At 39.1% G+C, this 27953-nt stretch overlaps 2 protein-coding genes across 2 annotated transcripts; one reads left to right on the forward strand and one right to left on the reverse strand.

Annotated features, from left to right (window-relative positions):
* Positions 1-943: 943 nt before the first annotated feature.
* On the reverse strand, positions 944-13879 carry LOC135475668 (carboxypeptidase B-like). Its single transcript, XM_064755599.1, has 10 exons — positions 13803-13879; positions 12791-12875; positions 9786-9932; positions 8750-8851; positions 6844-6951; positions 4350-4460; positions 3963-4056; positions 3086-3288; positions 1801-1885; positions 944-1128 (listed from the first exon to the last, which is right to left on the reverse strand). Exons 1-10 carry the CDS (start codon positions 13877-13879, stop codon positions 944-946), a joined length of 1197 nt encoding a protein of 398 aa, XP_064611669.1.
* Positions 13880-13917: 38 nt separating this feature from the next.
* Positions 13918-27807, forward strand: LOC135475669 (carboxypeptidase B-like). Its single transcript, XM_064755600.1, has 9 exons — positions 13918-13962; positions 19490-19717; positions 19944-20048; positions 20824-20940; positions 22236-22346; positions 22863-22950; positions 23235-23437; positions 24346-24430; positions 27620-27807. The coding sequence occupies exons 1-9, from the start codon at positions 13918-13920 to the stop codon at positions 27805-27807; spliced, it is 1170 nt and encodes a 389-aa protein (XP_064611670.1).
* Positions 27808-27953: the final 146 nt, after the last annotated feature.

The raw sequence follows: 27953 nt of genomic DNA on the forward strand, positions 1-27953 counted from the left end.
TTGCAAAACAATATTCAATTTATTGTACATCTTACATAATTGCTAAAATTTACATTGCTCTCACCAGACAATATAGACAATAAAAGAAAGATATGATACACATACACTGTGAGAATTCTTACAAATCAGTAGTGACATAAGCTGTATAAGCATGTAGTCCATCAATATTTTAAATCATTAAAGTTTGCAATATGAAAGTATGGCATCTGGAGGATTATTTGTAAGTGTATGATCAGTTGCATATTGCACATATTGATGTTCAAAGAGACAAATACAAAGAATAACACCATTAAAAAGTTTTCCATTAATTGATATGCAGTAAAAAAACAACAACACATCATTCCACTGTAAAACACATACAACGGTAAATGTTGTAGGTTAACTGGCACTCTGCTGCATTACATTACAAACAGAAATATTGCACATTTATGGTGTTTAAAAATTACCATATATACGAACAGATCTAAACAGAATTTGAATGTGAAAATGAAGGGAGGTGCCGTAACTATTTTACATCGTTAAAATGTTTTACTTTTTACCACTGTTAGCAGCTTTTGGTGAGCGTACACACGTGCTTGCTAAGTACATGTACACATGAAGGAAGATGACCACCTTCGAGAAGGATGTATTTCCCTTAAAACATTTCCCTTTTCGATTGAATTATTGCTCAATAACTTACGTTATGATGTTCCTATATTGGCTGTTAACCACTAGCAAGCATTTCACATCCCGAAAATTGTAAATGATTCCACAGCTTTGCATATGACATATGTATATGCATCTGTCTATGATTTGAAACATTTCTTTTCATTTCTGACATCTTTAGACACGTAAGTTACGTTAGTTACAGGATATTGCACTAGTTGTGTACAAGAAATCAGTAATAAAAATAAAATTCAAATAAATGACCCGGGAACCATTGATGTCCATGTATCATGATCTACTAAATCTTTACAACGCATTTTGCCATTGCCAATACTCCCTGAAGAGTTTCCTCCCCTGATGGAATAATCTGGTTCGCCGGCAGGAGGAACCCATGCTTTCCCGAATCCCGTAGCTCCAGAGTAGCTGCATATGGTATTTTACTAACTCCGTGTGCCCAGTCCATGGATCCACCCGTCACAGCGTCTGTAAGTGAAAACAGAAACTCCACTGACTGAAATAAAATCTTCAACGATGTGATAGAGGAGTATATAGAAACACTTGACAGGCCTCTTTGATATGCCTAAGTTTAGGCCTACATATATGCCTATAGGCCTAATGATCCCTTTCTGAGATGGTCGTGAGATTCTAGGGTCTTTGTACGATTTTCTCCTATCATTGTACTAGCCGCGGTCGTATAAGTGAAGTATTCATGAGTAAAGTGTACAACACCAAAGAAACAAATAACAAATAAACAAAGAAGAAAGAAAATAATTCTGATATGCTTTTCTTTACTTCTCATCTCATTAAAATTTGCTTTACTGCCGGTTCTAGAGTGACTTAATAGGATAGACTGGTAGCCAGCCCAACTTAAATGGTGTAAGCTTTTACTGAGATTCACATTTGCACAGTTCGAGGACTTGATTGGGCCTACGTTAAATGATTTGTCAAAAGTTTAGCAAAAGGCCCAAAACGCGGAATTGATCTGTAACTTATCAAGGCGAATCCATGGGATTCAAGTGAACATGATAAAGCATATTTTGTTTGGTTCTATATGTATGTATACTATCAACGGACAGCCTAGCTGTATAGTGATGTTTTAGAACATAGGGCCTATAGGCCTACAAGCCATTATGCTGCAGACCAGAGATAACATACAGAGCGTACTGGCGGCGGAGCCACGTCGATACTGGGTGCCATAGACAGCAGTCAGAGCCTTCACTGCAGCCAACGAGCACTCGTCCTGTCAACACAAACACAGCAAAGTCTTAGCAATTGCTGGTTCATAAAATATCAGTTATCGATACCAGGATTTGTACATGTAAGTAAGCAGGTTGTAAAATTAACTTGTCACAAAGATCAGAATGTGCTTCCTCCACGACAGACAATACACTTATCAGTCACGAGTAGATCGAATGTCACAGACCATACACACTTATCAGTCACAAGTAGATCGAAGGCTACAGACCACACACCTATCAAATGTGAGTACATCCAAGGCTACAGATCATAATTATACACATATCGGTCGTGAGTAGATCGAAGACTACAGACCACACACACTTATCGGTCAGGGGTTGATGCAGGCTACAGAGCACACATACTTATTGGTCATGAATAGATCGAAGGGTACAGACCACACACTTATCGGTCACAAGCAGACTGAAGGCTACAGACCACACACTCTTATCCGTCATGAATAGATCAAAGGCTACAGACCACACACTTATCGGCCACAAGTAGATCGAAGGCTACAGACCACACACGCTTATCGGTCACAAGCAGATCGAAGGCTACAAATGATACACACTTATCGATTGTCAGTACATTGAAAGTTACAGACCATACAAATATATCGGTCGTGAACAGATCGAATAAGGGTTACAGACCACACATGTATCGGTCATAAATAGATCGAAGGCTACGGTCATGAATAGATCCAAGGCTACAGACCACACACACGTGTCGGTCACGAGTAGATCAAAGGCTACAAACAACACACACTTATCGGTCATGGATAGATTGTAGGCTACAGACCACACACACGTATAGGTCATGAATAGATCGAAGACCATGCACGGTCATGAATAGATCGAAGGCTGCAGACCACACACACGTATCGGTCATGAATAGATCCAAGGCTACAGACCACACACACGTGTCGGTCACGAGTAGATCAAAGGCTACAGACAACACACACTTATCGGTCATGGATGGACTGTAGGCTACAGACCACGCACACGTATAGGTCATAAATAGATCGAAGACCATGCACGGTCATGAATAGATCGAAAGCTGCAGACCACACACACGCATCGGTCATGAATAGATCAAAGATTACGATCATGAATAGATCCAAATCGATTATCATAGACAATACACACTTATCTGTTGTGAGTAAATCGATGGTTACATACAATACATACTTAATGCGCAAGGTTACCTGCTGGTTATAATTACTAGGTTGCTTTATAGAATAGGACCAGGGCGTTAACCAAAGCTGTGAGAAGGCATGCACATCGACGTAGGCCTGGAACCGCCCGGGTACAGCTTGTATGAAGTTTGCCACACCCCTCACTTCCGGTTCCGATAAGACACCCGGACCACAATACGTGTCGGAGCAAGGGTTATGAGACGCACCTCTTTCTGTAAGATATGGTCTCATAATATCAATAACAGTAACACCAACATCTTACATTTTAACTTTAGATAAGGGAAGCTCCATATAAGCGGCAAGCCCAGGCCCGAGCTTATCTTGCTAATTACTGGATAGGAGCCTCCGTGAGCAATGACCTAGGTGCCTCACGCCCCTTTCTGGTCAGCTTGGTGTCTAAACTGTTGCTGGGTGGAGTGTCATGTCTGTCGCCTGGGCAGCCTAGTCTCTATAAACTGTGGCTGAGTGGAGTCTGGTGTCTAGTCAGCCTGATGTCAGTAAACTGTTGCTGAGCGGGGTGTCATGCTTGGTGCTTGGCTAGCCTAGTGTCTATAAACTGTGTCTGTGCAGAGTGGAGTATCATGTCTGGTGTCTGGTCAGTCTGGTGTATGTAAACTGTTGCGGAGTGAGGTGTCATGCCTGGTGCCTGGCTAGCCTATTGTCTGTAAACTTTGGTTGAGAGGAATGGACAGGTCAGTCTAGTGTCTATAAACTGTCTCCAAGTTGAGTGGAGTGTCATGTCTGGTGTCTGGTCAGCCTAGTGCCTACAAACTGTGGCTAAGTGGAGTGTCAAGTGTGATGTCTTTGGAATGCCTTTCCAGTGGGTTTGCACTGTAGATATGTAGGCATTTGTGTCGACGACCTAGGCAATGATAGGTATACTTACGGCACCATTTCCAATCCCAGTTCCTGTTAGCATCTACCCCAACACATTTCTCTGAACCCGAGTGTCGGGATCTGGTCTTCCTCCAGAGTCGATCCTTCATTAACACCAACGACAACACTTTATTTCGCTCACCAAATAACAATTTTAACAGAATTGTACACGTACATATTAACTGTTCTATTGAAAACCGAGCATTTCAGCAGAGTAGGCCTACAGTGATGGTGAAAAAGGCAGTTTAAAAAGAGTTGCTCAGACAATGACAACAGGCACACCTTACTTGTTCTCCAATCAGCGCTTCTCTGTGTAACATGTCCTTCAGGAAACGTAACCTTTAAAGTGTACTGTGTGATGTACAAAAGAAAAACATACATGAAAGAAATATCTTACCGATGTCCAGGAATAGATGTAACCATCGGCGTTCAAAACCGGAAGTACATACCAGTCCATGGCATCAACCACAGCGGTAATATCCGGATTGACACCGTACTGCTCAATAAGCTGAAAAACAGTGCTCATGATTTTAGTACATGAGGTCATGGGTTCATACGATGCTGTTTTCAAGTACATGTAAATCCGTCAAATTGGACTGGTTGAATGAAAATAGGACAGGAGCTATTTTATGCGATTGTAGCATTAGACCAATCCTGTCGACACTTAAATGAGAAAACATAAACATTAGATTAAGTTCTAATAAAAGAGTGCCAAAAGTTAGTCCTAAATGTGGTCTTCAATATTTTTTTCGATTTTTCATTAAAGATGAGAAAATACTTGAAAATAATTCTTGTATGGTGGGTTCATATATTTGGCACCACCTTTTGGTATATATATATATAGTCTTTGTGTAATAATGTCATAAATGAAGATGGTACACATGTTTAATAAATATATGGGTACAAGAAGTTTGTCTTTTCGGCTAACAAATGTGTTGATCTTGGGTTTTGATCATATTTATATTTTAATATATTCATAAATATTATCAAAATTCAGATTAAATGCATATGCTTGGATACAAACAAAAAAAAAATACAGTCAAATACATTTGTTAGACATGCATCACATCCTTATATAGAACATTATTATGCAACGACGATAGGTACCAAATGCCCACCATACATACCATGAAAAAAATCGAAAACACTATTAAAGACCATATCTGCAAATGAGTTTTGACCCCATTTCATCTGATTTTGGCATCATTTTTATGTTTTCTTCTCCTTTGAAAAACTATTCTATTTTCACCCCACACGTCGAATTCAACGAATGGATGTGACAAATCACATCGTGTGAACTCGTGGTTAAAAGTGGCAAATGTAAATAAGAAATTAGATTTCAGAAGGACTTTATGCCGTAACTCTGCAGCTGTTCTTTTCCACGAAGCTTTGAAAATTCATCATTTTTGGCAGCATTATTAAAATAATTGCCATGGAGCGTTTCTCAATTTCCACAAAATTTAAGACACCAACAATGTTTCAAAAGCATAAATAAACAAGCATGCATATGCCACAAAAGCGTCTGTACTTTTTGTATATAAAATAAAATAAAATAATAAGATTATAAAATAAAAAGAATAAAAGAGTATCCCACATGTTAAAATAGAATGTACAGCGCTGAAAAAGATATTATTTTGCATACTGACAATCGCATTTACAATAAGTCTTGTCAGTCCACTAACAGATGGCGCAAGTTTGCCCTTTAGGCTACACCTAGTTGTCGACACACTTCAAGTGTTCTGTACATTATGGCACATTTCACAAACCATTACATGCAGCTGTTACACGACTACCCTGTTTGAGTTTAATGTCATGTATATGTAGTTCTAAATTTTACTATCACTATACATCAAATCTTATCATATCCATCTCATTCCACACTTTCATTCAAGTCATGTTCTGAAGCTTTTTCAAACGTCCATGGTGTAAACGTGTTACGCATTCTGAACAAGTGAATTATTTTTTTATGTATTCATCTTTTCATTTATTTATTCATCTATTCATTTGTTTATTCGTCTATTTATTTATATATTTATTTATTTGATTATTGGTTAAGGCCAAACTTAACAGCTTTTGACCGATGGCGCTCCATTTTGTGGGTGGAAAAAACCGGTGTGCCCCGGGTAAACCACCGACATTTGGCAAGTTATTAAGAATATTCCCCACACGTGACGTATAGATATGTACGCCATACTGGTGGAAGACATGTGATCATGACGAACGTTAGACAGTGCAAACAGCCACACCGGTGGCGCCGATGGCTTATTTTTAACCCAGGTCCCTTATGAAATGACAGTGTCAGCATCTGCACTCACAAATATTTCGCTTGAATTTCAGTGGTCATGGTTATGGGTAAAGGAAAGAGATCAAGTGTTTGGGGAAAATGTGACGCCTGGCCAGATACCCGACGGACAAAATCTGGTAAAACAGGTCAAAATATCGTTCATGACAGTTCATTGCAACCACTTCATGCGATATGTCTTTATAAACATAACGATAGCCACAACAGGCACTTTATAAGTTTAAGACGGACGTGGAAAACCCTCATGTTGGAAATTCAAAATATATTACATAATCAGAACAAACTTAGCTCCTATACGTTTGGGCAAACACTAACGATGAATAACAGTTCCTTGCCCACACATCTGGATAATTTCGTAGCTGATTAAGCAAGCTTTGGTCTTGTTACAAATATCCTAATATAAAACCCGTTCACAGGCATGAACATACATGTGTAAAGCAAAGGAAATAAGAGTTAATGTACTCTGCCAAGGTAAACATAGATAAGAGACCAGTTCCATGTGACTCCATGCACATAACGTTCGTCTGAGTTAATTGCAGTTCAAGGGAGAAACGTATACGAATGGATGTTATTGGTGTCTATAACCTACCTGCCCAGCCATATAGACAACAGTAGCCGAAGATATCCACTCCCGAGCGTGCATTCCCCCAGTCAGGAAGAACCCAGGTTTAGCAGCTCCACTCCGGGAGCCGGTGATCTTTTTTTAAAAATGTAAATATATATTTAATAAATATGATCATGCAACAGAAAGGGGCTACATGGAATGGTGTCATGTTAAAAGCAAAAACAAATGAAGTATGTATCAGATTCGAGACCATTAAACACTGTACATGAATTTAGTTAGATTTATTTTGTTTAGAATTTTTCCAACCGAGTAAAATGGTTTTAACACATAACATTCTACGGCAGTCATTAGTGACACAAAATGTATCAGTGACGTCACATCCACATTTGTGCAAGGGATAATTTATTCCAAGGTCCATTCGGAGAATGCATATATAGGTCTTTATGTATATGCATATGAATGATGGAATCTAGAAGTCTAAATATGATCAGAAAAGACCACAGCAGAATGAAATGTTTCAAGTGAATTCTACTGGGTGGACCAATTCTGCAAAAAACAAATCCACCAATTTCTGTGGGCGGTGTTTAACGGCCTTCCATCTGACAAATACTTCACGTTGGTGTTTTCTTTGCCTGGTATGTCAAGGTCGAACAAATCGACTCTTATTTCCGTTATTTCCCAATGATTTATGTTTAATGTTGTATGTATAGGACTATTTCTCTTTTACGACGGCAGGGAGTTTCATGGTTGCTAGGAAACGGGCGAGTAAACAAAGCGTTCTTTTATAATTCAGTAACTAATAAGCTTTATATTACAAGCCCAGTATATCTGCTATATCGATGGAGGGCAAATGACCTCCAAAGAGTTTTATTTGAAATCATTAAAACTATGGCTGTCAACCGATTTTGGCAGTGAAATATGAGTGCTAACATCTTAAACTATTAATCTAACATTATGAATGTTTTCCCTCCTCGACCACCACAAAATTGTGGGACTTATGCATGTGGAACGCAATTCAAGACAGTGTTGGCAATTCAACAAAGTACAATGTTTACAGTTCAACACGAGACAGCGTTGACAGTTCAACACGAGACGGTGTTAAATTTCAACATTCTTTTACTATTTAACAAAGTATTAACATTCACACATTTTAAGAAGTGTGACGCTATACAACGTTATGAATATTTCCCTCCTTCACCACAATCAAAACGTTGGAGTCAACATTATGGACGTTCTACATAACCTTTCATATTTATGACAGAAGGAATATCGAAAATGCCTTGTCCAAGGCTGGGACACCAAACACTTGCTTGTCCGAATGATGGAAAGACGAGTGTTTTAACCCCACAAGGCGCTAACCGACGCGCTGAAAAATGAAAGGTCATGTCAGTTCTAGGCTTAGTGATTTATTTCTCTCCATGTTTTTTTTTTCAAATAAAAAAAGAGTGTGTACGCTGTAATAACAAAAAAACGTATATTTACATTTAAATTTTGCGGGCAGTTTGAGCTTCTCATTGCAGATATACTTCTGTAAATGAACATTCTAATTCTGAATGTAAATATACAACCAGACTCGCAAGGTGCTGTAAAACTACAGCTTTGTTTTGTTTTTGTTTTGGCAGCCAAAGTGAAGTGAGAGTATAAACATCAATTAAATATTGAAGATGTAACTGGGCGTATGTCAGTACTGTAAATGTACAGCAGGTATTTATATGTGTACAGTACTTTTTGTTGATCTTCTACATTTATGTTTTTTATTACCGTTCTTTAACCTAAAATGCGGAAAAAGAATGAGCATATTGACCGTATACAGATACTTTAGACAATGTAGAAAGTTGTATTTAGGAAACAATCACCCTCAAGTTCCTATACTGTATCGATATAGCAAACCTCGATACGATACGGATGAGTATATGTATGAGTCGTTTACCTTCATCGCCACGATTTTTCGACCTTCGTAAGACGTGGAAATATTGAAAAGGGAAGCTCGTTTGGGAAACCTAGCGGCCATATCCTGCATCCAGTAATTTATCTGTAACATGAAAAGAAAATAGCGATCAAGCCCACATTCGTTACACCGTTCCCTCGTTTCTTCCGAGAATGTGCAATGTTTGTTTTTTTATTAAGCCCAATGGGGGAGTTACAACACCTACTTCTGACAGCCATCTTGGAGTTCTGTGACTATAACAGCCCATGTAAATACAACTTCACTATGGCTGACTGGCCGTTGTTTTGTGAAAATGATGATGTCACGTGCAGCCCCTCTGTAGTCTCATATTTAAACTTTGAAATTTCATATACCTCCAGAGGCTTTGTGACCTTTGGTATTATACATGTGTAAATGTTCGGGCCATTCCATTACTTAAATATGTAATGAAGTATTCAGTTTTATTCACTGAAGAATTCTTGAGGATATACAGATGTTATATAATTGCGCCCATACTATTGTTTTTCTCAAACTATGAAGTACATATGATTTATTTATTTATTTGATTGGTGTTTAGCGCCGGGGAAGTATACATGAAGCATATTATAAGCTGCCTATGGGGCCTCCGTGGCTCAGTTGGTTGGCGCGCTAACGCAGCGTAATGACACCAATGCGGTCGCTCTGAGTTCGTCCAGCTCATGCTGGCTTCCTCTCTGGTCGTATGTGGGAAGGTCTTCCAGCAACCTGCGGATGGTCGTGGGTTCCTCCGGGCTCTGCCCGGTTTCCACTCACCATAATGCTGGCCGCCGTCGTATAAGTGAAATATTCTTGACTATGGCGTAAAACACCATTCAAATAAATAAATAAATAAGCTGCCTATGAAATGAATCCGAGTCAGTTTATAGAACGCAGATATGATCAATATCGTCATTTACAGGATAACGTCATTGCGCACCTCGTTTAATGGATGATATCTTGTATAATCAAACAACGTTGTCCTAGATTCACTGTGTGCTATAGACCTTGGATGCCCTTCTACGTCTATTGCCTGTTGTATATTGGGGATAGTGACAGTTGGCCGCATTCCCCGCAGTCCCAGCTGATTTAGCGTCTCGGACCGTCGACTCGGCGGTACCCGGAACATCGCAGTGGTGCCCACAGTATAAGCTTCTTGCCAAAAATCTAACTGTAATGAAAGACAAAATATTCACTGTCATGTTACTTCGATGCATGTAACTGAAAGCTGATGTCAAATGGACCTATGTCAAATCGAAAGATTTCTTGAGGGATTTTTAAAATTATTTTTCCACGTCATCAATTCTCTGATGTTTGGTATTTAAGGTAAAGCTTAAGGATTGGCTGGCTGGATGCCGCAGATGGCGTAGCCGTCGTAGTATGTTACAACATGTTTGGAAGCAATCTTCACCAGATGGGACCACACTGACCGTGACATATTCACAGGGGATGGAACCGTGTGGTCCTAAGCTGAGCTGTCCACACCAAACGAGGCCGAAATCGGTACTAAATTGAGCTATCCATAGAAGGGACAATAGTCGGACAATGTCCGTGATACCGCCACAGTAGAAGGGAAGGTGTAGTCCCAAGCTGAGATCTTCACACCAAATGGGACAGAAATCGGTACCAAACTGACATTGACCGTGATATGACCACAGTGGAAGGAACCGTGTGGTCCTAAGCTGAGCTGTCCACACCAAACCAGACCGAGCTATCTACACCAGAATGAACCACAGTCGGACAGTGATCGTGAAAGTAGGAGGAACCGTGTAGTCGCAAGCTGAGCTAAAGATGCCTTTATGAAAAGTGGCAATCAAAGCGCGACTGAGGTACTTTGTTTAATTGTCATTTGACCTGGAACTCATTCATGGACTACAAATCTGAACTTTAATATGGAATTCATGCCTGGAATATCAACTGTCTGCCCGGAATCATTGAAATCTGATGACGACACCTATCTTGTGGGTATAATTTCTTACATACCTTTGTCTTTGGGAGCTAGTGTTAATCGTTGTTTTGGAAATGGATCTTGCGAATGTCGACTTGGAACGTACTACGAATGGTATACGAATGTCGGACATGACCCTTATATTAAGACCAGACGGACCGAAATTGGTACGAGACTGAGTTATTCAGACCACGGGATCAAAGGTATTCACAACAGAAGGGGCTGTGTAATCCCAAGCTGAACTATTAACACCAGACGGACCGAAGTCGGTACCAGACTGAGTTATCCACTCCACAGGAAAACAGGTATTCACAACAGTAGGGACCATGCTGTTCGCAGTTAAGATATTCGCACCTGAAGGGGTCACAGTTGATTTTAAATTGATCAGTCCACACCAAAAAAATACTATAAATACACGTATTTGCACAGTTGTTTAATCGTATAATGTAAAACGGAACAGCTAAGGTAATGAGAATTGTAAATTTAGGTTAGTTAGCTATACTTTAGGATGAACTCACCAGCGTATCTATTGATCAAGTTGATGTAAAGGCCGGGAAAACGTCACACAGATTCACGTTTTATTGCACAAGGATACCAGGAGTAGTGAACACGACTGGTGATGGAAAGGAGGCTAGGCTACGTGCATAACTCCATGACACGTGCAATGACACAGTTAACCCATTCTCTTGTTTAATTGTTCACACAAAGGCGTCATGTCATTAATAATGTTCACATAGCCACACACAAATAGGTCATAAAGGGATATATGAATTTACCCTCCTCAGAACAGTTCTTCATATGTATCTTACTTTGTATTGTGCATTTCACAAAAAAGGGGACACAGCCGGACGTGACCGTGCCACAGTAAAAAGGGACCGTGAGAAGGGAAGCTGAGCTATTCTCACCAAACGGGACAGAAATTGGTACTAGAGTGAGTTATCCACGCTATGGGACAACAGTTATTCACAACAGAAGGGACCATGTAGTCCTAAGCTAAGCTATTCATAGCCACAATCGGTCTTAAATTGACCAGTCTACCACCAAACAGGGCCGCAGTCGGTCCATACTGAGCTGTACAAAAATCCTGTATATACCAGCACATTTGCTTAAACGAAAGGTGGAAAAACGGAGCGCAAACAGTGAAGTTGAGTGTCGGTATTTAGATTGGTTCTGTTTTTAAATTTAGGCAAGTTACATATGGCTTTATTTTAGGATGGACTACCCAAGCGTACCTGGTTGGTCAAGCTGATGTAAAGGTCGGTGAAAAACGTCGTACAGATTCACGTTTTACATATATCCCTTTATGACCTATTTGTGTGTGGCTATGTGTACATTATTAATGACATGACGCCTTTGTGTGAACAATTAAACAAGAGAATGGGTTAACTGTGTCATTGCACGTGTCATGGAGTTATGCACGTAGCCTAGCCTCCTTTCCATCACCAGTCGTGTTCACTACTCCTGGTATCCTTGTGCAATAAAACGTGAATCTGTGTGACGTTTTCCCGGCCTTTACATCAACTTGATCAATAGATACGCTGGTGAGGGGATACTAGGAGTAGCGTACACGACTGGTGATGGAAACGAGGCGCTTATTTGTGCAATCTTTGTCCTCTGAGATCATTTGTCTTTGACCAGGGAAATTTGTCAGTAATTATTATTGTATGGTTTTATCCCGTGCTTTCCATCATTGCAACTGACCCCGGTACCATTTTATATATGTGAAATCGTTTAAAATCGTTTAAGTATGACTTAAAACATTAATTAATTCATCTAATATATGCAGGTACGGTTATGCACGTACCGGTATGTTTGTTCAGTACGTTTCAAACAGTTTTGATGCTTACAAACATTCACCTGCTGATGTTTTCAGATATGTACCGGTAATGATGACAGATATGTATCGGTAATGTTGGCAGACATTTACCTGTGGCGTTAGCAGACATTTACCTGTAACACTAGCAGACATTTAACACAGAAGACATTTACCTGTAACACTAGTAGACATTTATCTGTAATGTTGGCAGACATTTACCTGTAACAGTAGCAGTCATTTACCTGTAATGTTGGCAGATATTTACCTGGTACAGATGAGCATGTGTTTGAAGATAAACCAGGTACTCCAGCTGTGCAGGTGTGTGTGGTGTCGCCGTCCATACTTCGTGACTGAAATACAAGACAAATTACAATCATTCTAAGTCATACACAAATAATGCAAAGGTGTTGACGGCTATAGAAAATGCTTGTTGTAAAGATATACTGAATTTTAATCCATGGCTAACTTCATAAGCTTTTGGTATAAATTAGCATACTGAAATTGAGTTGCAAATGTGAAGTGAAATTTAAAAAGCAAGACTTCTTGCAAACATAATTCAATTGCTATATCACCAGAAACAACGTAAAATGGCATAAAAAGACTTGAATATTATCAGAACCTTATACAAACACTATAATGTGGAGAAACAGGTATGTCACATGCAGTCTGCCTTGTCGAATGTTGATAAGCTACATGCACATATCCTTTTACCATTGCCGCTTGCAAACATATTTAAATCGCTAATTTAAGAACTGCAGCCTTTTTTATAACCAGGATACTACAATTTTGCGATTATGTTCTCCACGTATACGCTTCAATTCAGTTTAAGGACAAACTACGATATCTATATTTGAAGTTATCGGTACTTAATGGTGATTATTATAAAATGTTACAAAATTATGACATTATAGCTCTTAAAAATATCATACACATTTACATAATATGCATTTTGGAACATTTTGAGATATGGCATTGAACAACTAACAAATGAATAAATAAATAAAATATGTCAGTTTAGTCTGTAGCCGTGTCATTCTCAGCCCACAAGAATCGAGCTTCAGTAAATTTTTTTGCTGGATTCACATTTGTCTCCAACGTGTATTTTCTCACAGCTTAATCCCCGAGGGACTACATAAAAGATATCTATCGTGAACTTTTTAAATCAGATTCTGTGTAATTTAGAGCCTTGGGGAGATCACGCTTACGCATCAGTGCACGAGGTGGCTTTGTTAATATTTCAGCGAAAACAGGATTGGGCATATCTTGGTAAGACTTACCCGTCGTATCGCTGTTGAGAAGCTTGTGAGGCGGCAATAATCAGTATAGCTGATATAATTCCTGCACCCGGCGACATACTGAAGTAATAGGTTATGGGCGTAGTAAATTGACAGAATGTCCTCCTATTTTGGCCTGCCGTGGTCCCCGGATCTTGGAGATGTAAGGTACCTGCCAAAACACTGAGCAACGATTCTGCAGCTAGCGATGTTCATGCGCCAAGTCCAGCTCGTCTTTTTCCTGGTTTATAAACAGTTTACCGGGGAAAGTTTCCTCCAATCTGATCTTCTGCTACCATTTCCCGCCAATCAACTTGTCCATATTCAGATAAAACAGTAACATCCGCGTTTTTTGCAGTATGTTTGACTAATGTTTGCTAGCCCATATCAGCACGTGCAAAAAATAATGTCTGACCCTGAGTGCATAAACATGTTGTTTGTCATCAATCAAGTAATGTGAGAAAAATAACAAATAAGATGCAACACACCTTTCATTGTGCACGTTGGGTGTATGGCCTGTTTTAACTGAAAAATCAAATTATATTGGTCTTGTTTCAAAAAATGTAGATGTCCATGTTCCATCTACATATAAATTAGAGTTTCGGCTTGAGTGAGCAACCGACCTTAACATGATCTCTGAAAAGGATTGTGTACAAATTTACACATATGCAAAGACAAATGTATCAGTGCTACACAAATTGTACACAAATTGTGTACCACAGATACATATGTCGCGGTGAATGTTGCGGTGGATGCGGTGGATTGTAGAGAATACCGGCCTAAATTGTATAACACAATTGAAGATGATTTCACCCAAACGAGGTGATATCAGAATCAAGCGTGTGAAGAGTAAGACAAACCTTCATTTTTAATTATCAAACTATAATGACTTTCTATTTCGAGAAATAAAAAAAAGGATTAAAAAATAAAGAAAGGAGGGAGGAAAAAAATAAAATAAAATAAAATAAAATATAATGGGTACATTTATACAACTTTTTTCATTTTTTAAAAGTCAAGGCCTGCGGATTAATTTTCAGCTGTTAATTTCCACAACCACAGCTTGAGGCAAAAGTTTACTTTTAAAAACACGTGAACAACTGTAGTAGTAATTTATCAATCACGAATACTCTTTAGCTTCGGGCATATATAGGTCGAACATTCGCCTTTGTCTTCCACACCTTGCGTGATTTTAATATTATCGTGCATCGTATCTTCCCAAGTGTAGCAACACCCAACTGTTATCTCGATCTTCTCTGACTCTGTAGCCTATCCAGGTTATGAAGACTTTAGACAATAAAACAAAGTAATTCACGAAAATTTAGTAAAAATTTACTCACCACATTTATGAAAATCAGCCTGCAATTCACAATTGGGAGTGTATGTCTCCACACAATGGTTTTATTAAAAACGTATCGTTTATATAAACGTGTGACCCATTTTTGGGTTTATTAACTTTTACACAATATATATCTGCCCAAATGTACCTCCCAGGTGTGGTATTTTCTATCTCTTGCTCGTGTTAGTATATGATGTCTGATAACAATATTAGTCAAAAAGATATAAAGTGGCAAACACAAACAAACCAAAATCTATGCTAGATAGTACATGTTTATGTACAATTATCGTTTATACTTTGTGTTTAAGAAGAGACAGATCTATAGGAAATAATACAAATTTGAATTAAATGCAAAGCAATCCATAGGTGTAAGAGAAGATTTTGTTTATACATGAAGACATAAGGGAAAGTTTGCTAACTGTAAGTATCGGTGTTGTGTGCTGGTATGAAGAGTTTGGATAAGTCACACATGAGTTGTTCTCACCACGTGCATAATAACGTGTGCAAATACGTACACATACGCGCACATGGTCTCCCATGTGATTATGTTTAAAAACAATAATTAAAAAGAAAGCATGGGTTACTGTTTAAAAATTATCAGCTTTAGGCAAAGAACTTAGTGCCACAATAACACCAATTACGTCATGATAATTTCGAGTAAAAAACACGCATAACGATTACGATTTTTTCCGATTTATATATTTATGACGTCATATTTTAAACACCCTGATATTTTCGAGTGTGTACATCTACATATACTTCTTTGTATGAGTATTGTGCTGAGGTCAGAAAGGGCGTTACAAAAAAATGATTGTAGGACAGTGGTATGGTACAATCATTGAGAGCAGAGCCAGAGAAAAGTCCTTGAAATGTCTTTGTTGTTAAAACAGCTACGTAAATTTATATACTTAACTTCATTTCATCTTCATTTTCCTTAGGGAGACCCGGGATCAAATCCGTGTCGGGTCATACCAAAGGCTTTTTTTAAAAAAATGACTTGTTGCTGCCTCGCTTGACACTCAGCACTGAGAGGCTACAGCAAGGAGACAATACTGGTTGGCGCGGTGTCGGTGTAATGTGACTGGGTGGGTGTCATGTCTGGTGTCTTCGGCATGATACATCATTGGCGGCAGAACTGTGGCGGCATGGACTCGCCCTGCAACAAGATGGCACAGTACATGTAGGACTACACACACTTAATGACTCCTCGTCGTCAGACTGAAATATGGGGGGAAAATATCATGAGTTTTTCACGACAGCTCTTACGTGGTTAGCGATTGGCGAGACATGGCATCACGTGCGAGGCCTGCTGAATCCATGATTCCATTGGTACAGAGTTGTAAGCGGACCCATTTATAGCTACGATTTTCGTATGACTTATAGTGTTGATGCAGAATCGTCTCTCAGACAAGTGCCTTTCGCTCTACCTACAAGGTCTGCAGGCTGTAAGGCGGGGACATCCCGTGAACAGGACAGTTTTTTAGCCGAGCAGTACGTCAGCATGTCTGCGTATGTCGTAATCTTTGCGGTGGTATTTTACACTGCAGCCTCGAGTGCCGCTCGGCAACGCTATGACAGGTGAGCTTTCATACGCATTCTGTGAACCATTCATATAGACTTGTGTTTCGTGATTTCGTAATATTTCGTGATTTGTAGAAGGGTACCTAAGTCTGAGCACTAATGCGTATAAACGCCATGGTTATAACAATGTGGAGTAAAAGTAAAAATCCATTCAGACTAATCAGGCTAATTACTTTTACTCACCCTAAAGGCACAAGAGGCTTTGGTTAGTAACACTAGACAAACATGAGTAAAATCCATAATAGCTGTGTAGCTGAGACATCCCGTAATATCGTCATGCACTGAGAATCCTGGCTAAATTAATGGCACATGTTAAACGATATAAGATGTCAAAACTTTGACCCAACGACACACAGTGTGACTTACATAGCAGGGTGTGTACTAGGTGTACGTGGCAGCTAAATTGTTTATTTTATTTTTTTCCTCCCTCCTTTCTTTATTTTTTTTTTTCATTGAATGTTGTTTTACACCATACTCAAGAATATTTCATTTACACGACCGCGGCCAGCCTTATGATGGGAGGAAACCGGGCAGAGTAAATTGTTTTGAGTTAATATCAATACTAATGGATGCAAATCAGAGATAAATAACACATATTATTACGTTTGAGTGCATACCTTCACAGCAAGATTGTTTTGGATAAATTGTATTTATTTTGGAACAACTATATGATACAGTACAACAAAAATGTTTTTCTTTGATCCAAGAATGAACAGTACATAAAAGTAGCCCTCTTTAAATTGGTTACACGGTATGTAAAACATTATTTATGGCCGGAATGTTTCATTTGAAAGAATGTCTCACAGCTATGCTGAAGTCAACAAATAAGAAAGTTCCAAAAGTTACATGTAGCTTCACAGTAGTGGACACGCTTTCATGCACACAGAGACATCGGGTTATGTCTGCACGGATTGAGATATAGTGATTGTGGCCTGAAATTCCCTTGATGTGAGGGAGGTTTGCGTGTCGGAACCCACGTACCAGTCCTTCATGACTTACGATTTTGAAGAAAGTTTACATTGGGAAGCTGGCGTTTGTACTTCATGGACTGTATCCCTGTATACTGGCTGCACATGAGTTGTCTCACACACAAAGTCTTGGCTCAGGGTCTCTTTAACCTCAAGTCAGCTTTGGAAATTCTTTTGCAAGCTTACACAGGTCGGAATAACTGCAGTGTTGACTTGGTGTTACATGAAGTTCTTTGGGTGTCCCTTCACTAATGTCCTTCATTAAAGCTACTTGGGAAGCTCCCCCAACAACCTGCTGGTGGTCGTGGGTTTTCTCCGGTCCCTGCCGCAAACGTATGAGTGAATTATTCGTATTATTTATTTATTTGATTGATGTTTTACGCCGTACTCAAGAATATTTCACTTATACGACGGCGGCCCAGCATTGTGGTGGGTGGAAACAGGGCAGAGCCCGGGGGAAACCCACGACCATCCACAGGTTGCTGGCAAACCTTCCCACGTACGGCCGGAGAGGAAGCCAGCATGAGCTGGACTTGAACTCACATCGATCGCATTGGTGAGAGACTCCTGGGTCATTACGCTGAGCGAATTATTCGTGACTACGACGTGAAACATCAATCAAATAAATAAATAAATCTCACCAATGTGTCTTACACATATTGTAGCCTGCATACAGCAGCGGTGTTGTAACAGTTTGTCTTATCCATCCATTTACTTAGTTGCATGCATGATGTTTTATGCCGTACATCTCACTAAAAGGTGACCGTTAAATATAAGGTTAACCAAAGCGGAAGTAAACTGTGTCGGCCCAAACAAACCGGCATTGATTGGCCTCGAACCCGCGACCTTATGTGTAAAACACCAGTTGTTTGCAGTATCAGTCTGTAATCCCATCATTCAGTTAAAGTGTATGGTATATATTTAAGCGCTCCCCAGAACGTGTTTAATCCCTTTGTGTTTGAACAACGCCCTGGAAATATAACACCAATGATGTCTGAATTTACCTTGCTCTAGTAGTTTGAGGTCAGGTTTTGAATTTACACCAGTGTCTTTACTACTTTATTGCGCTTTCTTCCAGTCACCAGGTATGGACAGTGATGCCACGAACAGGTGCACAGCTCAAATACCTAGAAACCCTTCAGTCCCAAGCCCATCAGATCCAGGTAAATAAACTCAAGCGTTAATATGTTGGATAGAAAGGAAAACGTGTCATATATGCCCTCAACTGTCCACGTTTTCCCAGTAAATAACCAAACTGGATAATATAATGATCTCTGGTGGGAATATTCTCTAAATTGTTAACTATTAAGACTTGTAAGACTGCAGAACGGAAAGAAAAACAAAATGAACGGAACTGTTTAACATCATCAGAGTCTGTGTTTGGAGGCTCCCCTTCAGAAACTGCGTGAAACAACAATTCTTGACGCATACGTTATGCCATGTGCAAATATTCAAGTAGTGTGTACAGATGTTTCAATCTAATTGTTTCAACAGTACATATTCGTCATCTATCGATTCTGATTATTCATTATTGAAGGGATTGTTATCATGAGATTAGTCTCAGATATGTGATTTTGTTAATAAAGGTTGGTTGTTTCAGGTAAAAGTCAAGCACAACCCGCCTACGTCCATTTCTTCTTGCTTACTGCAAGCGTTCAAGTGGGTGTATGTGTTGTATCTTTTAATACCACCTAAGACATCACATTGACGAACAAAATGCTCACATTTATTACATGTGGGTCATTAATATAACGTTTAAACTGTTTTGTACATTACTTTTCACTGTTTCCCGTGTTTATTTACAGTTAGACTTTTGGAGGGAGACCAGCGCCACGGGATCCCCTGTAACGTTTCGGTTACCGCCAAATCGACGGTCCCAGATCATGAGCCAGCTGAAACGGCGCGGCATGCAGCCTGCTGTGATGATAGCTAACCTACAGCGGGCCATAGACGTGGAGGCGGCGGCAATATCAGAACAAACTCAACCTGGGCTGGCTTACTTTGATTATGACATATATCATCCGTTAAACGAGGTACACATTCATGCATGCACACAGGATGGCTTTCAACCATTTTTTTTCTTCTAAAATTACTCTGTTAAAATAAATCATTCTTCTGACCAAGAAACCTTCCTCGCATAAAAACAGTGTATGCTGGAGCGTAGCGTTAAAATGGGGTAAAAATGCCATGTCCATTCTTAGCTTTTCCAATTCTGAAATATGGACACTTTAATATAAAGTATTTTTTTTTACATTGCAGATAAATAATTGGATGCTGTACATGGCAGCGAATTTTCCTCACCTTGTCTCCCTCATCAATGTCACGACATCCTACGAAGGTCGTAACATCATGGCGATAAAGGTGGTAGTTTCAAAATAATACCTGCCTTTCTTGTACCAGGTCTGGTCATTATACTGTAACCGTCTGAAATTCTGCTGTTTGTCCTCACACAAAGTGAGTCTTATGCCCGACGCCGACGAGTGCAATGTACGAGTTATGATATTGTTTCTTTTCCTGCGTTTAACTCTGTACTGTATTTCACATGAAATAGAGTATGTAAAATGCACCATCTGAAGCAAATAAAGACCTTAAAATGATATTTTTGATACCAACACTTAACTTTTTGTGATAAGAAGTTAATCAAACTTCACAATTAACTCTTGTGTGATCCGGTAAGGTGAATGAATCATTCAGAATCACACAAAATATGCCATTTGAAAAATGCTAAACTTCAGGCGAAAGACAGTTTGTCAAGTACTTTAGACTGATCGTTACATTCTTAGGGGCTCGGTATGGTCTCTCCTCTAATAAAACACTGCCTCTCCTTCAATAAAACACTGTGGTACTGTATAATACCAATAATACTCTTGTGTACGACATTAGGCCAGCAATCAACCAAAATCATACAATATATAACGTTAAATACCAGTGTAATGGAGCATATGTCACATTGTTAGGAAACACCATTTTGTAATTAAAATGAATTTCATAACACTCACATAAACCCATGATCTTTATCATATTATCATCAATGTTTCAAGTATTTTGCCCTCCATCGATTTCGCAAGGAATGGATTAATTTCCTCGTTTGTGCTAGTAGATCGTTCTTTGTTCTTGATCATGTCCAATTATCCTACAGATAACCAGTACTGCTGGCTCCCAGAGTGGAACTGCCAAGCCGGGGTTCCTCCTGACCGGAGGAATGCACGCCCGTGAGTGGGTCTCCCCAGCTACTGTTGTATACATGGCTGGACAGGTAGGTCAGGCTTATCATCATGTAAGCTAATGGTTAAATTACTCAACCTGCTTTTGATAAGTTCTAAACCTCCAAACATTTATTTAAGCGCCTCCAGACAACTTCACTGCTTAAGTTCAACCCATAGGCTGTTGACCAATAGGGCAGTGCGTTTGAATCCGGCTGCATCGGTGACGTCATTGCGTAAATAGTGGATTGAAGCACCTTATTTCCTTTCCAGTCAAAAACCAGTTGATATCACAGTTATATAACTGTGCCGGCAACAGATCAGCCTGTGCTCTTGCTGGGATGTACCGGCCCCGATGGCACAGTTGGTATATCCAGAGTCAGTCCTGGGTCGGGTCACACCTTAGACTTTAAAAGAGGAAGTTGTAGTTTCCTGGCTTGGTGTGCAGCTTTAAGGAGAAGTGCAACGACTGACTCACCCGTATCAGGTGGGGCAGCTTACTTGCCTTCGGTAAGTCATCTCAGTGAAGGAGCACTAAACAAAAGAGCAAAAGAGCCTTCGTGGTCATATGGCTGAGAAATTGTTAAGTACGACGTTAACCCCCAGGCACTCACTCACTCACCCTTGCTGAGATAAGTACCAATATTTCATTCCGCTGATGTTTTACTCCACAAAATAAGTCAGGCGTGCTTGCAGTTTTGAAGTCATATGTGGTCTAGTGATTAAAACAACTTAGTCTATATATGTAGTTATTGGATGGACGTTTAGCTTAGAGGAATTGTTTAGTTGTGCTCGGCATTTCGTTAAGCAGCAGTGCGAACAATCATAGTTGGTACAATTCTATACCCTGGTCAAAGGCTAGGCGTCTTGTGTTATGTCAAAATCTCTAAAGCAGGCTCATTCATGTTTAAAATTCTTGGTTAATGTAGGGAGCTAAAAGCGGGACACCAGTTCTTAAATTGCTCTTTAGGCTAGTCTGAGTGTAGTTCCAGAAAATGAAAGTATGTTATTATTGCAATTATTGGAACGTCCTTATTGGTGTACGGCTGGTAAACGAATGTTTGTCGTCACGCACATATCACCGCTGTTATTCTTTGTACTTATTATGTTCCCGTAGGCATGAACATTCTGCGACATTGTACATATTCAGCGACTTTGGTTGGATCCATGTAGTCTCTTTACATGACAGATAGAACCAGTTGCATGATCAAAATACAGTTTATAAGCCACGGGAGTCGATTTTATGTTTGTAAAGCCAGTTTACACATGTACATGTACAATTATCCCAATTGTTATATGATAACAAATAGTCCTCTTAAAATTCCAAGGAACTCCAAATTTGTTGTAGCTCATCGAACAATACGAAGTCGATGAGCAGATCACGGCAATGGTAGAAGCCATGGACTGGTATATAGTACCAGTCGTAAATCCAGACGGTTATGTGTACAGCTGGACAACGGTAAAACATTTATTCATCTTAAATAATTGCAAAACATGAATGCTATGCAATTAAACCGATATAAACGGAACTCTCAACGAGATATACATAATGGCACATGTTTATAATATTATGAAATATATTTTAGCGGGAATTATGCCATTATTTGGTAATACACAAATACATGGCTTTACATAGCTTATTGTATATATTTCAAACAATCGGAAATGACAGCGACGGTAAATTACCATATTCAAAATTCATTTCACGCTTTTCATGCTTTACTTGAAAAGGACAAGTTCCTCTGATGTCAGCGTTTATGTCACGGTCGAGCCTTGAGCCCGAGCTTTTATACCAAAGGCTTCTCTGTGTAAAAGTTCAATCTAGTGATTGACATGTATGGAAGCATGTCTCAGGTTTGAACAAAACAACTTGCCTTCATTTGTTTAGCTTCTGGTAACATGTATAAATTAGAAATGCATTCGGAATCCCCAGAACTGCAAAACAGACGCATGAATCTCGTTTTTTTATCTAAAGGATCGACTGTGGAGGAAAACCCGGTCCAGGCGCTCCGGCCATTGTGTTGGTGTTGATCCGAACAGAAACTTTAATTGGAAATGGTGCCGTGAGTGTTTACTTCAGTGTTATTTACATGTTGTTGTATGCATAGTAAGTACCGTTGTCTTAAAATAGCAAGATCCCAGTCTGATTGATTTTAATAGGTATTTGCTTTATTTTTTGTTTCAAATAATGCCAAGATATCAATAACAATAGCAATGAACTATGATGACACTAGCGACACTAGCAGTAAAATGCGTGTAATCACATATAGTTGTACACGCAATAAACATGACAGTTATCAACATTATTACCTTTATTCTGATGATCATCTCCTTTGCTTTGTATCAGAAAAAGGAGCGTCAAGAAACCCATGTAGGAGCGATTACTGTGGTCCCTTTGCTTTTTCGGAGACGGAAGTGAAGGGTGTGGCAGACTTCATGAAAGCTGTACCCGGGCGGTTCCAGGCCTACGTCGATGTCCATGCCTACTCCCAGATGTGGTTATTGCCCTGGGCTTACACCAGAACTCTTTCCAATAGTCATAAACGACTGGTAACTCTTTTTCTCCTTTCTCGATTGTTTCTGGGCCACTTTTCCTTTAAGATTTGGCATAAATGTAGAACAATTTAACCCCGAGAGCATTACGAGCGAATTTTTAAATATATGGAAATTTTGAAACTTATATATATTAACAACCTTGCTATGTCATATATAGGAGAAAATTCATTATCTTGGGTAGCGAAAAAATCATTATCAGGTAGATCAGCAATTTTTCTGCTTTATGACTGTTTTACCATGATGGCTATTTTTACCATAAAATGCGTTTAAAACGCTACAGTATGAATATTGGCAAAGCTTTCACCATGCTATGTCACTTTCCACGCTAACTATAGTATGTACATGTAACGGCTGTGTTTGATCAGAACCTTTTCGACTATTACTTCGTTGAACTTTATGCTGTGTTTAAATATGAAACACTTAAAGGTATATAGTTGAACGTCCTGGTGTGAAATATTCCACTGCTATTTTTTTTTTTATTTTGTCCCAAATGAAACTTATATTATATAAGCAGTTGTGTGTTATGTGGAGCTAATAACAGCTATGCAGCTTATTGCAGGCTTTTATTTCGCCGTAAGGGATGTAGCAGCTTTAATCTATGTTGATAAGTGTATCCACTAATACACGACGGCAGTACACATGTAAAGTTTATCGGTGAAGATAACAGCACTAGCCCATCCGCCGTAACCTAAAAAATTTGATAAATGCCCTGTCCTTAACAGCAATGTAGTTAAATATAGCCCTTGTTCTTACAACTTTTCCATGCCTTTTGGCCACTTTCTTTACATGCTTTTTGGTCATTTTCATTTTTCCCATTTTACTCGTATTGAAACTTTGATGAGAAAATCATGTCTGAAATCACGTGATATATAAAATCATATTTTACCTGCTTTCATTCACAGGATGACTGTGCAACCGCGGGGGTTAGAGCCCTAACAGCCGTCCACGGAACCCGATTCCGCAAGGGCACGGTTGCCAGAATACTGTGTACGTTATTTACCGTTTTCTTGAAATTGCTTGGGTTTGGAATTGTCTGGGTTTTGAGACAGTATTTATCTATCAGTCTTTATCAATCTTCAATCTTCATTCAGAGATCACATCTGCTGAACTAAACACACACAATTAACGTACGGAGACACCAACAAAGACGAAATTGATCATTGTCTCAGCTGAGCTAAACACACACAATTAACGTACGGAGACACCAATAAAGACGAAATTGATCATTGTCTCAGTAAGTTTATCGTTGTGTTACAATGCTCTGGCAACTGTTTCCCGAGAACAAAAAAGGACCAGCAGATCACGCCCCACCCCCCCCCCCCCCTCCAAAATTTGCGCTGTGGTATACGGCTGAATGTGAAAATTTGAGACAAATGTTCAATAGATCATTAAATAACTATCGCGCATATAAATCCGAAAGAAACAGAGAAGGAATGATAGTAGCTAGAACTCGGTACAAAAATCCAGATAGATCATACCATAGAGACTTTAATGTTGCCATGACACAAAAGCTAGAAAATCTTCGGTCCAGTAGCAAGAAAGACTATTGGAAACTGTTAAAGGGTTAGCAATGTGATACAGATTCCAATACGTCTGCCAAATTTATTAACTCTGTAAATAACCGCACCAGCGACATTTATTGCAGCAGACAAACCTCAGTTGAATGTATTGAAAGATATGAAAGAGGAGAACTAAAAGTCATGCTGACTGTATTAGCTAAATGAGAACATCTCCGAGGCTGAAATACATATTACCATTGAGCAATGGAAGACCAGTAAGTCAGGAGGATCTGATGCGATTATTAACGAATTATTGATACATGGAACGAATGCTTTTAGTCCCTTTAGACTTTAATGGTTTGGTTAACACTATTTTCGACTCTGGCTATTTTCCAGAGTCTTAGTAGCAGGCTTATGTAATTGCTTTACACAAAAATGCAACAAGAATGATGTCAATAATTATAGGGGCATTACTCTCTTAAATTGTATGGGGAAGTTGATCACGCGCATATTGAATAACCGCCTTACGAAATGGCCAGAAACAAATTACGTGTATGTAGGAACACAGGCAGGTTTTCGAAAATGTATGAGTACTGTTGTATTGCATGACATTATTTCTCATTTACTGAATTCAGGTAAAAAGGTTACTCTGTGCCTTCATTGATTTCACAAAAGCGTTCGACTACATTGTTCAAGATAATCTATGGAACAAATTATTGAAACTCAGATTACGAGGTGAAATCTGTCCGCTCTAGAGTTAAATACAACGATCATATTGGTCAAGAATATGTTTGCTATACGGGTGTAAGACAAGACGAATGTCTGTCCTCTTTTTTTTATTCTCAATTTACATAAATGATCCTGAGGATAAGTTTTACATTAATGGAATCAAAGGAATAACTATGGAACATTTTCAAGTGTTTTTATTGCTATACGCAGACGATGTGGTAATAATGGCAGAAAGTGAGATTGAACTTCTGGAGTCTCTGGATACATTAAAAGATTGTTACATTTCATGGAGCCTAAAATATAAAAAATAATAATACTTAGAAAAGAACGAAGACGATCTAAAAATCTGAGTTTCTGTAATGATAATGAGATGTTAGAAATTGTGGACAAATTTAGTTTTCTTGGAATTGTATTTTAGCCAGGTTGATCCTTTACAAATGCTCAAGACACGTTAGCGGATTAATCGAGAATTAAACCATTTTTAATTTGAACCAATATCTATGCAATTTCAATGCTTTGCAGGTTAGCCATATGCTAGGTTTATTTGATAAACTCATTTTCCCAATTATGCATTATGCAGCTGAAGTATGGGGTTTTTCAAACGTACCAGTCGTAGAATGGATCCATCTAGGCTTTTGTAAACGTCTGTTAGGTGCGAAATCCAGTACGCCAAGTGATCTTATGTATGGGGAAACCGGTCGCATTACAATGTCGGCCTTGAGAGTTTCAGTCATTGTTAAATACTGGCTTAAATTACTCAGCCGGAAGACAGAAGTATGGTAAAACGTGCTTACATTGTATTATTGATAATACAATGATAACCTATCCCAGAACAAGGCTAACTGGGTATCAAAGATACATCATTTGTTAGATTCTCTTGGGCTTAGTTATGCATGATACGCCCAGTTGGTAGGTAACATAAATGTGTTAATTTCACTTTTATAAAGCAACGTGTAAATGATATATCTAAACAAGATTGGCTGGGACGACTATCAACTATGAGTAGAGGAAAATTCTTGTATGGATTTATGTACCTTCTGTACCTTCTGCCAACTCGGAGATGGCACAAGCCTAACAAATTTCATGTTGACGAAACAAAACGTGGTACTTTTAATGTTGTTGAAGATGACCATCATTTCCTACTTGATCATTGTATAAAAATGTTAGACAGTCTTTGGGATTGTTTGTGATTGTGTGGGTTTGGGGTGGTATGGGTTTGTGATTGTGTGGGTTTGGGGTGATATGGGTTTGTGGTTGTATAGGTTTAGGTGGTATGGGTTTGTGGTTGTATGGGTTTGTGGTTGTGTAGGTTTGGAGTGGCATGGGTTTGTGATTTTGGGGGTTTGAGGTGGTATGGGCTTTGGGTGGTATGTCTTTGGGATTGGGCATTGTGTGGGTTTCGGTTTGGGTTTGTGACTTTGTGTTAATTTGGAGTTAAATGATTATATTCTAGGAATAACAGTAAATATGAGAGCCAGCCGAAACCGTTTTTTTCCGGTTTTAGTTATTGAAATATGTGGCATGAATAATGATATGGCAAAGGGCTTTTGACCACATCTATTAGAATATGTACCCACCATTCGAAAATACCTCTAAGATTTCGAAGATGTCCCAGTCAAAACATGTTTGTTGTTGATTTTAAAGTTTTCAAAACATGCCTCACATTGTTATGCGTATGACACGAGTAGCGCGAGGTATGAAGAGGTGGCGTTTTACGGAACTGTACTCTTAATAAAAACGTCGTATACTTGGTTCACGATGCAATGTCTGTGGTGAAATTCAGGCTTGAATCCTCTAAATTTAACAACCTTCTGATGGAACACGTACTGGTTCATTCTATCTTTCCCGCGTTTAAAAACTGTTTCTCTAAACCTTCACTTTCACGAAACAGATCGACTGCTTTCTATGACATGCATTTCAGTGTCTCACTGTTATCGTTTCTTTACAGATACAGTATCAGGCTCAGGCATGGACTGGGCGCATGGGGCTATTAAAATACCATACGTAGCCGGTCTGGAGCTCCGAGATAGAGGCAACCATGGATTCCTCCTACCGGCCGATCAAATCATTCCAACAGGGGAAGAAACTCTTCAGGGAATATTGGCCATGGCAGAGCACATATTAGTGAATCCGTAAATCTCCTACCTACGTGGAAATTTTTTGTAAGGATCAATTTTCGCTCAAATAATATGTCCTGTGCAATATGATTTCTGACACAATTTATGTACAGTATCGATAAACAAAGCAACCTAAGTATCACCACGGCAAGAACTGTTGTTCTT

Source organism: Liolophura sinensis, chromosome 9 (assembly GCF_032854445.1).
Source record: "Liolophura sinensis isolate JHLJ2023 chromosome 9, CUHK_Ljap_v2, whole genome shotgun sequence".
Classification (NCBI taxonomy): domain Eukaryota; kingdom Metazoa; phylum Mollusca; class Polyplacophora; order Chitonida; family Chitonidae; genus Liolophura; species Liolophura sinensis.